The sequence below is a fragment of the Peromyscus leucopus genome, chromosome 5, assembly GCF_004664715.2.
Source record: "Peromyscus leucopus breed LL Stock chromosome 5, UCI_PerLeu_2.1, whole genome shotgun sequence".
Taxonomy (NCBI): Eukaryota; Metazoa; Chordata; class Mammalia; order Rodentia; family Cricetidae; genus Peromyscus; species Peromyscus leucopus.
In genome coordinates this window covers 41,197,901-41,212,900 of record NC_051067.1, presented here as the reverse complement: position 1 = coordinate 41,212,900, position 15,000 = coordinate 41,197,901, and the positions used below count along the sequence as shown (strand labels likewise).

The following is a 15,000-nucleotide window of genomic DNA, read 5'->3' as shown; positions in this document are numbered from 1 at the left end:
AACAGTTAGAAAAGTAATGCTTCACAGAATGGGAAAAGAAGTGAAGAAAAGGGAGACACAATCAGGATTGTACCCCAGGAGAGATGACACAGGTCTGTCCTTTGGTGATGTCACCGGGGATGCTACTCAGGAGGTTGTCTGTCCTGAATTTCTGAAGTCCCCATCATTTCTTCATTCCTTCGTGTTATCATTCCACTAAATTCAATCCCGGGGACTAGCATCTGGTGGGCTAAGTCTAAATCACACACTTCCTTAGCTCTGAGGTACCAGGGAAAACAACAGAGTGTCCACCTGCCACTGGCATCTTTCGTCAGGCAGAAGAAATGTTTAAGCAATAAAAAAGCTGTTGTTTTCTACTGACAAGTTGCTCTCCTAACACAAAGAAGTGGAGAGAGAAGCTCCCACCTACCACACCACCCAAAGCCTGATTTCTTCAGGGATTTTAAATGCCTCAGTGAGAAATTTCTTTTAAAAAGGGAGTAGAGAGAGGAAAGCAAGCATTATATAAAACAACTTTGTCCCAGGAAGAGCTTTCCGGATGTTTGAAATGTTACCTATAAATTACTATATTCATTGGCACTGCTGTGGTTTCTGTGGATGGCATACGTCAGCTCTTTCCCCATTAAAGTATATTTTTTTCCCTAGTGTCTTCAGAATTTCTACCTACTTGTAATTTTTTCCTCCAAATCATCCTTTTCTTCCTTCATTCTTTATCAGGTCACTCTCTTTTGAAAATTCAATGAAGCTCATCAGTGGAGGTTTTCCAGAAGATTTCATTCTTTTGGGCCTTACCAAATATCCATGGCTGGATCTTCCTCTCTTCTTTGTCCTCCTGACCTCCTACACGTTCACGTTGCTGGGAAACATGGCTATTATTCTGGTCTCTCAACTTGACTCCCAGCTCCAAAGTCCCATGTATTTCTTCCTTACCAACCTTTCATTTTTGGATCTCTGCTTCACCACCACAACTGTCCCTCAAATGCTGTTTAACCTGCAGGGGCCCAACAAGAACATCACTTACATAGGCTGCATGGCCCAGGCCTACGTGTTTCATTGGCTAGGCTGTACAGAATGTGTTCTGCTCGGCATCATGGCCTTAGATCGCTATGTGGCTGTGTGCAAGCCTCTGAGGTACTCTGTCATCATGGACCACAGGCTCTGTCTGCAGCTGTCCAGCACAGCTTGGCTCACTGGCCTGGCCAATTCACTACTACAGTCTACGCTCACCATCCAGTTGCCCCTGTGTGGGAACCAGATGCTGGACCACTTCTTCTGTGAGCTGCCTGGGCTTATTAAGATGTCTTGTGGGAACACCACAGTCAATGAGATTACTTTATCAGTGGTGGCCACGTTCTTGATAATGGGTCCCCTCTCCATGATACTTGTGTCTTATAGTTACATTGCTCAGACTGTATTTCGAATTCCTTCTGCGGCTGGGAGGCTTAAAGCTTTAAACACTTGCTCATCACACTTGCTGGTGGTGTCTTTATTTTATGGGCCAGGTATCTACATCTACATGCAGCCCTCAGAGGAGGGCTCCCAAGACCTCATCAAGGTCTTGACTCTGTTTTACTGTGTCATCACTCCCATGGCTAATCCATTCATCTACACTCTGAGGAACAAAGATGTCATAGGAGCTATGAGGAGGCTTCTGAGGAAGGCCATTTCAACTAAGGAGATTTGAAAAAAAATTTTGAATGGGAAGGCCCAAAGATAATATGGATCATCCTTTTGATTTTGTTTTGTCTGAAATAGGGAATTGCTGAACTTGAATTTGTGATCATCCTGTTAGAGCCTCTAGAGTGTTGGCATTACAGGTGGCCATCACCACACCCAGCTTAAATGTTTACATCAAAACCACCCTCAAACCTCTAATGCCAGGAGTGGGTTACATCTTGACGAGTTGTTGGCCAAAGGGGTCCCTAGACTCACCTAAAGACCACAAGTTATTGCCAAGGCTATTGGTTGACCTCCCCAACCTGATGGTAAGAGCCTGTTGCTGAAGGTATCACTTAATTATGTCATAGAACATGAGGAAATTGAGCTGGCGCCCAACGAGAGGCTTCACCGCTACCAACTAACATTCGTGGTGCTGGAAGGTGCTGTGGACACTACTGGAGGAGAAAAGAAATCAGTATCACCCAGCTTCAAACCTGCACCCTGCAACAGTGACTGCCTGCAGAAAATACGCTGGTGCAGCAGCGGCACAAACAGGAATGGCCAGCTGCGTTTTAGAGAGTTGGACTGAAGGCCCACTCCATGAGATCAACCCACACCTGACAGTGAATGAGGTCAAGAGTCTGAGGTTAGATAAACCATGAGCTTAGGGGAGAAACTACTGCTGTTATTCTGCGAAAGAACATAGCAATAAAATGATATCAACAACGTATTGCTATGCCCAATTGCTCAATCCTCATCAGAGAAGCTTCTTCTTGCAATAGATAGTTATTAACACAGAAACCCACAACTGGACAATGTGCAGAGAATGAGATGCTTTGGAGCACTCAGCTCTGAGATATCTTTATCTAATCCCTCCACTCAAGGCTTAAGGATTTATGCCAAAGAAGAGACAAAAAGATTGCAAGAGCCAGAGGTAAAAGATGACTCCAGAGAAACAGTGTCATCCTGTTGTATGATATTTTGTTTGTGTTCTGACAAATAAAGCTTGCCTGGAGATCAGAGGGCAGAGCTAGCCACTAGTTAACCATAGAGGCGAGGCAGTGGTGGCTCATACTTTTAATCCCAGCACAGTCGGGAGGTGGAGACAGGAATATAAGGCAGGTGGAGACAGGATCTTGGCCCCATTTGGTCAGAGGATCCAGAGAGGTAAGAGATTACTAGTGGTTGCTCCTTTGCTTCTCTGATCTTTCAGCTTTACTCCAATATCTGACTCGTGGATTTTATTGGTAAGACTACTTAGGATCACATTTCATCTTCCAGACATAACAAGGTTGGTCGTATATGAATTTATAGAGACTGTGATAGCATGCACAAGGCCTGCACAGATTCAATCGAGACAAAATCCCAGCCCACCCTAACCAAGAAGCTATTTGCAATTGATACCTGCTAGGTCAGGGAAAATCAGCTTAGGTTTTTTTTTCCCCCCAATGGAATGACAATGAGGTATATCAATCACATTCTAGGGCAGGCTCCATGCCAAGGAGTAGTTGACCAACACTTAATGGAGCCCACTTTTTTGTGTACTTTTTGTTTTGACTTGTTTTAGTATTTTTTGTCTTACTAGGTTTTTTTTGTGTGTGATTTTCATTTGTTGTTGGTTTTGAGAGGGAAAGAACATGAAGTGTATAGTCAAGGGGGGTAGGAAAGATCTGAGAGGAACTGGGTGAGGGGAAAGAACATGATCAAAATATATTATATGACCTCCATCTTACCAGCTGCAGCACTCGGGAAAGCGGGCCCTGCACCTTGCCTGGGCAGCATAGTAGAACTGACCCTGCTGATGGGGGTGGGGAGGGGTGAGGGAGAGTGGGGGTGGTTGGGAGTGGGTAGGGGTGGGTGGAGTGGGTAAGCTGGCCCTGAGAATGTGAGAGTAGGAGATCTGACCCTGCCCCTCATCTGCTTTGGACAAGGAAGAGATGCCCCTCCCCCACTGCCCATGGCAGGTGGGAGAGTTGGCCCTGAGATCACCAGCTGCAGCCCCTGAACTTCACTGGGGCAACACAGTAGAGCCGTCTGGTGGTATAGGTGTGGGTGAGCTGGCCCAGAGGGTGTGAAAACAGGAGAACTGGCCCTACCCCTTGTTCCTTGCTGCACAGGGCAATGCTGGAGAGCTCACCCCTGGTAGTGAGGATAGGAAAGAGCTGGTGGGCTGACCAACCATGCAGCCACCCAGGCCCAGAACCAGAGCTATGAGTTGGCCTACCCCAGCATCCACCCCATCTGTGAACTACTGGAGCAGGTGAAGGGGCCGGTCCTGCAGAGCCAAAGCTGCAGGAGCTCCATGACCCAGGGCAACAACAGACTATCCAAGAGGAGCCCCAGTAAGGGCCCAGTATTGATAGTGTAGCAGAAATCAGAGGCCTCAAACCAGACCGATGACTCTGCAGTGAACACTTGCAAGTGAAGATGTGTGGACTAAAGAATATACCGAGTGACTCACTGTGTCACACTACAGCTTTCCACAGTGAGATTTTTTTTCTTTTCTTTTCTTCTCTCTTAAATTTTATTTTATTTGGAAGGGGTTTGCAAAGGCAGAGGGTAGATAGGAAGGGATGGGGAGATGAATCGGATCGAGATCCATGATGTGAAAGCCACAAAGAATAAATAAAAAGTTCATATACCTATATAATAAAAAAAGCTTAAATAATAATAAAAAATCCTGAAAAGTCAAGTCAGGTAACTTTTCCTTATGACTATACTATAGTCACCTTCATAAGACAATACTTACAGGGAAGTTGGAGTGCAAATGCTTTTGAATTTGCAGTACCACATTACCGAAAATGCCAAGGGCATGTGAAGTTCTCAAACACACAGATCTGGAAGGAATAACTCTGAAAAATGTTTGACTGTGTTAGAACTTTAAAAACCTAAACACAATGGCCAAAACTGTATAATATTTTCTTTAGTGTATAAAATTACTTTTATGAGTTCTTGCATCTAAGCATTTAGAGAACGTATCAAGTAAAGAAAAGGATATATTAAAAGCAAAGGAAATGGTATCAAACAATAGTTCTGATTCCATGAAATGTTAGTGTGGTTGGTAATTAAATTGGATCAGTACCACATATCACCAAGTATAGTAAGTTAAATGTCAAGATTAGAAAGTTGTGTTTTTATTTATAAATATATTTTCTATCACAGTTATTGAAAAAGAATATGTATATTTCTGACAGTTGAATAAATGGAAAATAAGAAAGTCTGATGACTATGAGTAATAAACATGTATATGGAGGTGAAAAAAGTCCCATGCCAGGTATGGAGGCACACCCCTTTCAGCCCAGTCCTCCGGAGGCAGAGGCAGAAGCAGGTGGATCTCTCTGAGTTTGAGGCCAGCCTGGTTTACATAGCAAGTTCTAGACCAGCCGGGGGCTACAGAATGAAACTGCTCAAACAATGAATAAGAAAAAAGCTCCCTCCTCAGTTCTAACAAACCGAAACGACAAACAAAAGAATTCATCGGCTAGAGAGAGGGGAGGACGGCGGGGTGGGGGGTGCGGGGTGGTGGTAGTGGGGAGGTTGTATGGAGATGCGGAAGGTGAATCAGGGGAGCTTGGCTGGCCTGGAAAATAGGGCCTAGCCTCCCTAAGAGAGGAGGCTGCTCCTCCCTCCAACTAATATACATAATGAAGGTGATTATAGGATAGTCATAAGTAAAAGTTTCTTGACTTTTCAGGATTTTTTATTAAAGCTTCTTCCCCTAGTCTTTTTCCAGGAACCTAGCAGCAATGCAAACTGCTAAAGACAAGTGTGGAGGACTAATGAGGGAGAGGGGGGACCCTGGGAACCTACTGAAAGTCCCATCCCAGAGCCCTTAGGTGGCTCCCACTTCTGGGGCCCCTCCCATCCCTTTGACGGAGCTGTTCGTGCCTCTGAAGAGTTTGTCCTTTCTGCTCTTCTTCTCTCTGCAGCCTTGGCCTCCTGCGTCCCCTGTGTCGCCTGCTGTTGCGTCACTTTCCAGCCACATTTGTTGTCTCTGAGTGGGTCTTCTTTCCAGAATGTACAGTTCTTGGTCCACCCCACAGAACGCATGCCATGATGAAACCCACCATCTGTTCTAACCTAAACCATTAATTTTAAAGCAAAAAAAAAAAAATGTTTATTTTAAATTTCACTATCATGCCGGGCTTGATCCCAACAAGTGTGAAGTGGAGACAGGAAAATCAGGAGTTCAAAGCCAGCCTTGGTTCCATGGGCCCCACCCCCACCCCTGCCCTTCCACCAAAAGAAAAAAAAAATCACCCACCACCAACAACAACATATCTAACAAAACAAACAAATAAAACAGAACAATGTCTGCTATGAGAGGTGGTAGCTGCGTATTGCAACAAGGGAGACACTATTTTAAATGGCTCTAGAACACAATATTATTGAAGGTGCACCTTATGATATTTCAATATGTGCACACATTGTGAAATGCCAAAATCAAGCTAATTATCATGTTCTTGACATAGTTGTGTGTGTGTGTGTGTGTGTGTGTGTGTGTGTGTGTGTGTGTGTTGCTGGCTGGGGCATGGACTCCCCTCTGTAGGTTTATGGTCTTACTGACAATTGAAAACTGAAGTCAGAAAGGAACAGGAGGACCACATACTGTAGTCCAAGAGGCACAACAGGTGACCTGGAGGTCCCAGTGGGCAGGTACTGAGAGGAGAGGGAAGTTACATTTTAATAGAACAAGTGAAAATAGTCTCACTGGATAAGGAAGAAACCAGGAAAAAAAAGAGCCATCTGGTGTCCAGGGCCTTTGTTCCTTGTTTTTATTGAAAGTATAAAAAATTGCCCTCCTTTCATGGAGATGTGGACCTTGAGCTGGAATGCAGCACTCCACTGGTTCCCCTCAGCCAAGGGCAAACATTAACCTGAATAGTATTTGGTTAGCCTTGTACTCAGTGAATAGTTGATCTGGGTGGCCTTGAACTCAGATGTGTCTGGGAGGAAGGGATATTAACGGACTGTAGATTGTTGTCAATTTACGTTCCAGCTTTGTAAGCTTTGCGATTGTTTAAACCGGTCTTCTTTAACCTTGCAATCAGTCACAAGCCACCCGTGACCCTGTCACTTACTGAGAGGCCAGTTCTAGCCGTGCGAGTCCAGCACTTGAAAATAAGTTACAAGCAGCTGGGAGACTTTTCACTGTAGTGTTTGAGCTGTGACTCCATTTTAGAACTCTTCACTGTCCTGTGTCTACCAGGACACTGGCCAGCGACAACCGCTTGTTTCAGAGAAAGCTGACATGTTAATGTCCATATCTCAAATGGTGCCAGGGAGACAATGGCTACAGAGGACCTTACATTCCCATTCCTCCTGTCAAGTAGTGCCTATTGTGCTGGCTAATTTTGTGTCAACTCGACACAAGCTAGAGTCATCAGAGAGGAGGGAGTCCTACTTTAGAAAATGCTTCCATAACGGCCGGGCGGTGGTGGCGCAGGCCTTTAATCCCAGCACTCGGGAAGCAGAGGCAGGCGGATCTTTGTGAGTTCGAGGCCAGCCTGGGCTACCAAGTGAGTTCCAGGAAAGGTGAAAGGAAGGAAGGAAGGAAGGAAGGAAGGAAGGAAGGAAGGAAGGAAGGAAGGAAGGAAGGAAGAAAGAAAGAAAGAAAGAAAGAAAGAAAGAAATTAGTGACTGATGGGGGAGGGCCCAACCTACTATTGGTGGTATCATCCCTGAGCTGGTGGTCCTGGTGGTCCTGGGTTCTATAAGAAAGCAGATTGAGCAAGCCATGAGGAGCAAGCCAGTAAGCAGCACTCCTTCATGGTCTCTGCATCTGTTCTTGCCTCCAGGTTCTTGCCCTGTTTGAGTTCCTGTACTGACTGCCTTTGATAATGAACTGTGATATGGAAGTATAAGCAAAATAAACCCTTTCCTCCCCAAGTTGCTTTGGGTCATGATGTTTCATCACAGCAATAGAAACCCTAAGACACCTATCATTGTGAGAACACTTAAGACCTACCCTCTTATTAAAAGTATGTGATGATACAGTATTATTAACTATAGTCACCACATTGTGTGTTATATCTCTCAAAGTTACACATCTACATCACTGAAACTGTGCACCCCTCTATCAACATCTCACTTTGAAAACCCTGCAGGTCCTTGCAACTACTGTATACTCTCTACTTCAATGAACACAACTTTTTAAGAGTCTATACATAAGTGAGATCATGGGTTTACATTAATAAGCTTAGTGTCTTTCAGGTTCATCCATGCTGTCAGAAATGGCAGAATTTTCTTTTATTAAGGGCAAATACGTAGGGCACGCCCAAGGGTGCATGTAGTTCCAGCTTTTGGGAAGTTAAGGTGGTAGGATTACTTAGGTTTAGGAGTTGGTCACTGACCTGGGCAGCATATGAGGCCCCATGTAAAAATCAACAAGCAAGAAGGGCTAGGGACGTTGCTCAGTGATAAAGCACTTGCCTAGCACATGCAGAGCTTTGGGTTTGTTTGATTCCTCATCACCACAAAAACAAACAAAAATTAACAGTATTACATAGTGTGCATATATGTAGGTATACATATATTCATACACATGTAATCTCTTTTTCTATTTGCGGTTTCTATGCTGATTGGGTTGATCCCACATTTTGACTATTTTCAATAATGTTACATGGAATCCAGATAGATCTTCTTCAAGGTACCATTTTTTTCATGTACTTATTATTACTATTTATCTCTTTTTGGCAAATGTCCATTCAAGTCCTTCCACCAATTTTCAGTTAGATTCTTTGTTTTCTTGCCATTCAGTTTCGTGTGTGTGTGTATGTGTGTGTGTGTGTATGTGTGTGTGTGTGTATGTGTGTGAGTGTATGTGTGTGTATTGTCTGTGTGTGTGTGTGTGTGTGTTGAATGTTTGCTCATTTATAGTTGTATGACTTGCAAATATGTTCTCCCATTCCATAGGTTGTCTCTTCACTCTTTTGCTTGTTTTTTTTTTTTTATTTTTATATTTTTCGAGACAGGGTTTCTCTGTAGTTTTGCGCCTTTCCTGGGACTCACTTTGTAGACCAGGCTGGCCTCGAACTCACAGAGATCCGCCTGCCTCTGCCTCCCGAGTGAGTGCTGGGATTAAAGGCGTGCGCCACCACCGCCCGGCTTGTCTCTTCACTCTATTGATTGCTTCCTCTGCTGTCCAGAACCTCTTAGTTCAATGTAATAGTATTTGTCTTTTTGGGGGAGGTTGTTTGTGATTACTTTTGAAAGCAAATCCAAATATATAACTAACCTCAGACCAATATCATGAGTTTTTTCACTAATGTTTTCTCCTATTAGTTTTATAGTTCCATGCCTTATATTTAAGTCATTAATCTATTTGGGTTGGTTTTTAGTTACATTATGAGATAGAAATCTAGTTGAATTGCTTTCATTGAGAAGTTGTTCCAGCATCAGTTTTGAAGAAGTTCTTTCTTAACTGCTGTGTATTCCTAGACCTCTTGTCAAAGATCAATTAATGGTAAATGTGAATTTATTTTTCAGCTCTTTATGCTGATTCATGTCTGGTTTTTGTTTTGTTTTGTTTTGTTTTGTTTTGTTTTGCTATTGCTATGATGTTTTGATTACTATAGCTTTACAATATATTTTGAAACCAGGAAGAAGATTGCCTTCAGTTTCATTTTTCCTTCTGAAGAGTACTTTGGCTGTTTGCCGGCTCTGTGGTTCTACATGGATTGTTGAAATCTCCTATTGACAATGGACTGATGTTAATCTGTCTTCAATTCCAGTAGGTAGTAGTAGCTTTTTATGAAAACAGGTGCACCAGAGTTCTATTGAGGATTATAATGTCTTCTTGTTTAATTGTTCCCTTCAGTAGAATGAAGAGGTCTTCTTTACCCCTTCCGATTAGCTTTAGTTTGAAGTCTATTTTGTCAGATATTATGACAGTGACTCCTGCTCGCTTCCTGATCCCATTTAGTTGGAGTAATTTTTTTTCATTCTTTAATGACAAATTTTTTATAGACCATAGAAAGATGGGTTTTGCTTCTTAATCCATTCAGCCACCTTATATCTTTTGATTGGAGAGTTAAGATGATTAATATTAAAGTCATTATTGAAAGGTCTATGTTGATGCAGTCATTTTTCCCACTGTTTGTTTTCTTAGTCATACTCTGTATTTCAGTGATTACAGCATCATTTGTTTTCTTTTTACAGTCTCTTGGCCGTGGTTGATCTCCTCTTCAGTATGAAGTATTGCTTCCAGTATTCTGTTTAGGGTTAGTCTGCCGGATATTAATTTTTTAAGCTGTTTGGATCATGAAAAGCTTTTTTTTTTCTCCTTCAGCTATATCAGATAATTTTGCCAAGTACAGTAGTTGGCAGGTGTGATCTTTTAGAACTTGGAGTGCATTGCTCCAGTATTTTCTGGCTTTCAAATTTTCTGTTGAGAAATCTGCTGTTGCTCTGATGAGGTTTTATTTATATGTGACTTGTATGTGTTTCTCCCCATCTTGCAGCTTTCAACACTCTTTGTTCTGAGTACTGAGTGTTTTAACTGTGTGACACCACAGTGTGAGCATGGGTCTTTTCTGGTCTTGTTTATTTGGTGTTCTGTGTGCTTCTTGTATCTGAATGAATATGTCTTTCCTTAGCTTGGAGAAGTTTTCTTCTATGATTTTTTTGAAGATCTGATCTGTAATACTGATTCAGAAAATGATTCTTTTCCTTCATCTATAGTTCAATTCAATTGATTAGTCTTCAATTGATTAGTCTTCAAATGATTTAGTCTTTACACAATGTCCTCCAGTTTCAACATACTCCTTTCCTTTTAAAATTTTTTGTTCTTTGCTTGTGTGGTCTAAATCCTCCACTTTATCTTCAAGTCCTGATAGTTTGTCTTCTACTTAGTCCATTCTACTTGTAAGACTTTCTCTTTCCTAGTTGGGTTATTAAGTTGTCCAATTCCACTTTCATTTAGCTTGAGTTTTCTCCAATGATTTTATCTCTTTAGTGAATTTGGTTTACAAATCCTGGATTGTACAAATCCTGGATTGTCTTCATTATTTTCATCCACCTCATGTTGGTGCTTTCTTGAGCACCATTAGGTGCTCTCTTTATGTTCATTGAGCTATTTCTTTTTGTCTTCTTTCAACTCCTTGAATTCTTGGCTGAAGTTTATGATTGCTCATGAAGAACATTCCTATAACACTGACGGATTAGGGGGAAGGAAATAGTGTCTTGATTTTTTTATCTTTTTATTTTTTGAGATGAGACTTGGGCATGTGGACATTTTTGTTCTGTTTCTGATGTGGACACAGCAGGCTTGGAAAAAGCACAGGATGTGTAGGCTGAGTTTGACCTGAAAGTTGGCTGTGGCATAGGCAGGATGAAGTCAGGTGGATACAGGGGCCTAAATGCATGTCCTGGTCTAAGCTTGTAGGTTTGGAGTGGTACAGTCAAGACTGACCAGACTGGCTGGGGAATTCAGGCTAGATCTGGGGATGAGGGAGTGTGCATTGTGAGGAAGAAGCCACATACTAACATTCTTCTCCTCTGAAACCTCTTGAGCCAGGACAAAAGTTCAAATCACTCTCAGTAACACTATCTTCCATGTTCCTACTAGTATGACCCATTAGGCCCCACTTAAAGTGTTTAACTGCTTTTCTAGTTCAAAGCCCCAAGGTGTTCCATATTCCTCCAAACAAAAACATGGCCAGGCCAATCACAGCAATACCCCAGTCCCTGGTACCAATTTCTGTCTTAGTTAGAATTGCTATTGCTGTGAAGAGACACCATGACCATGGAAACTCTTGCAAAGGAAATCATTTAATTGGGGCTGGCCTACAGTTTCAGAGGTTTAGTCCACTGTCATCACTGTGAGAAGCATGGCAGCATGGAGGCAGACAAGATGTTGGAGAAGGAGCTGAGATTTCCGCATCTTGATCTGCAGGCAACAGGAAGTGAACGGTGTATGACACTGGGCATAGCTTGAGCATAGGAGACCTCAAAGCCCACCCACAGCGATATACTTCCTCCAACAAGGCCACACCCACTTCAACAAAACCACGCCTCCTCATACTGCCACTCCCTATAGGGGCCATTTTCTTTCAAACCACCACAACCTCCCTCACTACATCACAGAGAATTGGAAGATTTCCTCCTTTTTGTCCTTTATGTATATTTCCTATATCCTTTTAGATTGCTCTCTCTAATACACTTATCAACATTTTACATGTACCTTCTTCACTCCACATAAATATACACATTGAGATTCTTCTTTACCTTTTGGAGATAGGATCTTATTCTGTATTCCATGGTGACCACCCTCTTGCAAGCCTGTGACCATTTCTTCCCAAATGTGTCATTACAGCTGTATTACACCGTGCTGGGCAAGACAGTATGTGTTTTGTACGCAGATTGGTTGAATCTGAATCACTCATTACCTGTGACTCAAACTCTATGTCTCAATGATTTCATCTGTAATATGGAGGTAATAATAGTACCCTATTCATCTTTGTCTTGGTGATTAAATGGGCTCCTGCACACTAAAGGCATTATAAATGTCAGCCATCACCAGTATATTAGAATGTAAATTCCCTTGAGACTAAGGACTTTGTTTTGTTTTCTACTGTATCCCCAGTGTGCTTAAGGATGATACATGTCTGATGATTAAAATTCTCAAAAGTTATGCTTATCTACTCATGGTTACATTTGCAAAAACTGACTTAAAAGAACAAAACATGTGTGTCTAATCAAGATAATTAAATATATTTTTGCTGATTTAGTTAGATTTTTTTTTTTTTTTTTTTTTTTTTTTTTGGTTTTTCGAGACAGGGTTTCTCTGTGTAGCTTTGCGTCTTTCCTGGAACTCACTTGGTAGCCCAGGCTGGCCTCGAACTCACAGAGATCCGCCTGCCTCTGCCTCCCAAGTGCTGGGATTAAAGGCGTGTGCCACCACCACCCGGCTTTAGTTAGATTTTAACCACTTGAGAAATCTGAGTCACAACAAAATCAAAATTTATTAAATACTAGTGTGTTTGTTTGTTTGTTTGTTTTTCTAAGCTGTATTTTACCCAGAAATTAAAATTGCAGGACTGGCAAAGCCACTCTTCTGGGAGGTCAGCAAAACCTGGAAGCCCGCACAAGTGAGGACAAGAGGGTCGAGGAGGATAACCAGTGTTTTAGTCCTCACTCTCTAGAGTCAGGCAGGACCTCAGGGGCAACGATACTCCCTCCGATAAACTAAATGCTTGTCCCCCCTGGTTGCAGAGGCAAAAAATCTGCAGGGATTACACACTAACCAGTATACATCCTACAAGAAGGGGAGCTATTGGGAACCTCGGGCTATGTGTGATGCAATACAGAAGTTATCATTATGTGGGGTCTACACCATTGATAAACAGGTGTGTGAGGGATGTGTAACTTTTCAAAGGAAGAAGAGGAGAGTAATTGGGAGGGGGAAACAGATAGGAGATCTTCTGAATTGAGAGCCTTTAAAAGTATCCAGGCAGCTTTTACAGAAATGCATAAAGCAAAGCAAAGCAAAGCAAAACAAAAGTCAAACACACAGATATTTACTGATGGAAATGGACTACCTTTCTAGGTGGACAAAGACTTTCCCCCTCCGAGCTGCTATTGTTGTTAATGTGCTTAAGAGTGTCTTGTATATCAGACATGATGGTGCACTCCTTTAATCTTAGCACTGGAAAGCAGAGGCAAGTGGATTGATCCTAGAAATACCAATTTACTTCAAAAAAAATATGATGGGCATCAAAGAACTTCCATATGGAGTTTGCTTTCATTGTGGTAAAGTTAGCCACTGGGCAAGAAACTGCAGTATGCTGTCCACATTGGACAAGGAGGACACCAGACATTGTCAAAACAAAGTAGGACAATCCTTCAAAAATTCCTGCTTCACAAAAAGTCTGTCAGATATTCAAGGCCTGTAGGCTGAAAATGGATGCCCCAGTGATGCAGAGAAACCTTGGGTCCAGGCAGCCTGATGTTTCTGTCATTTCTATAGTTTTAGAAGCTGCTTGCTCTGCACTTCCTGTTTATTCAGGTGGTATTATATCCTTCTCAGGTCTTTGATGGGGTTGAAGACCAGATAGTTTTAACTACAGTTTTCCTTGTTACAAAATTCAGAAAAGAAACCAACAAAAGAGGTGTAAAGTGTATAAGGTTGAGAGACATAAAAGCTTAAGCTGTTTATCTAAGAAAATGTTTTAAGGTCTAAAAAGCTATTTTTAGGATGGCAATCCAAGTTTTGATAGATAATGGTTTAGGTATAAAACTTTGGTCTCAATAAGATAGGATAGATAACAAGGTATTTTCTCCAAATTTGCCAAATACAAATTTACTGTATATTGCAAATGTAATTTATGATCGGACATTTCCTGTCCTGTCCATCTGGTCTCAAATAACTGACTCAGAGGCCAAATATGAATTATAAATGCTCAATCAATAGCTCAGGCTTGTTTCTAGCTAACTCTTACACTTAAATTAACTAATTTTTCTATTTATGCTTTGCCACATGGTTCTTAGCTTGCTACCTCATTTTTTTTTTTTTACACATCCTGCTTGGCGGCTGGATGGCAGCTCTCCTGACTCTGTCCTCCTTCTTTCCATCATTCTCAGTTTGGCTTTCCCACCTAACTTCTTGCTCAGCTACCAGCCTGTCAGTTTTTTTTATTAATCAATGAGGGTAATTCATATTCATAGTATAGAAAAGGATTGTTCCATAGCAGTAATTCTTACCTCATAACTGTTCCTATTATATATAGTTTTACTGTGTTAGAGTTAAACCTTTTCCTTTTTAGTTAGACAAAAAGGGGGAAATGTTGTGGAATATTTGTTTATACTGTGAAGATAAATCTTTGTTAAGGCTTCTTCTGATTGGTTTAATAAAGAGTTGTATGGCCAGTAGCTAGACAGGAAAAAGTTAGGAGGGACTTCCAGGAACAGAGAGGACTCTGGGAAGAAAGGGAAGATGCCATTGAGATACAGAACAAGTTCAACATACAGAATTGGAGAGAGGTAAAAGCCATGTGGTAGAACGTAGATTAATAAAAATATGGGTTAATATAAATTCTAAGAGCTAGTGGAACAAGCCTAAGCTAGGACCAAGCTTTCATAATTAATAATAAGTCTCCGTGTTATTATTTTTGAGCTGGTAGTCAAAAGAAAAATCTGACTACAGTGGATCTCTGTGAGTTTGAAGCCAGCTTGGTCTATGTGGAGAGTTCCAGGACAGCCAGAGTTACATAGAAAGACCTTGTCTCAAAACAAAACGAAACAACCACAAAATGTATCTTGTACCAATTCATAACTATCATAACTATCTCCCTAAGCTTTTGTTCAGAATGAAAATAGTTCTAAGAAGAGGTGTGGGCTGTA

The 15,000-nt window shown here is 41.7% G+C and overlaps 1 protein-coding gene across 1 annotated transcript; it reads left to right on the top strand.

The window, feature by feature from the left end:
* Window positions 1-739: 739 nt before the first annotated feature.
* Window positions 740-1,684, top strand: LOC114701600 (olfactory receptor 2B11-like). The gene has a single exon (XM_028881721.1). The coding sequence runs from the start codon at window positions 740-742 to the stop codon at window positions 1,682-1,684; it is 945 nt and encodes a 314-aa protein (XP_028737554.1).
* The last annotated feature ends 13,316 nt before the right edge of the window (window positions 1,685-15,000 follow it).

Coding starts and splice junctions, on each gene's coding strand:
- LOC114701600 (XM_028881721.1), top strand. CDS start 740: ATGAAGCTCATCAGTGGAGGTTTTCCAGAAGATTTCATTCTTTTGGGC.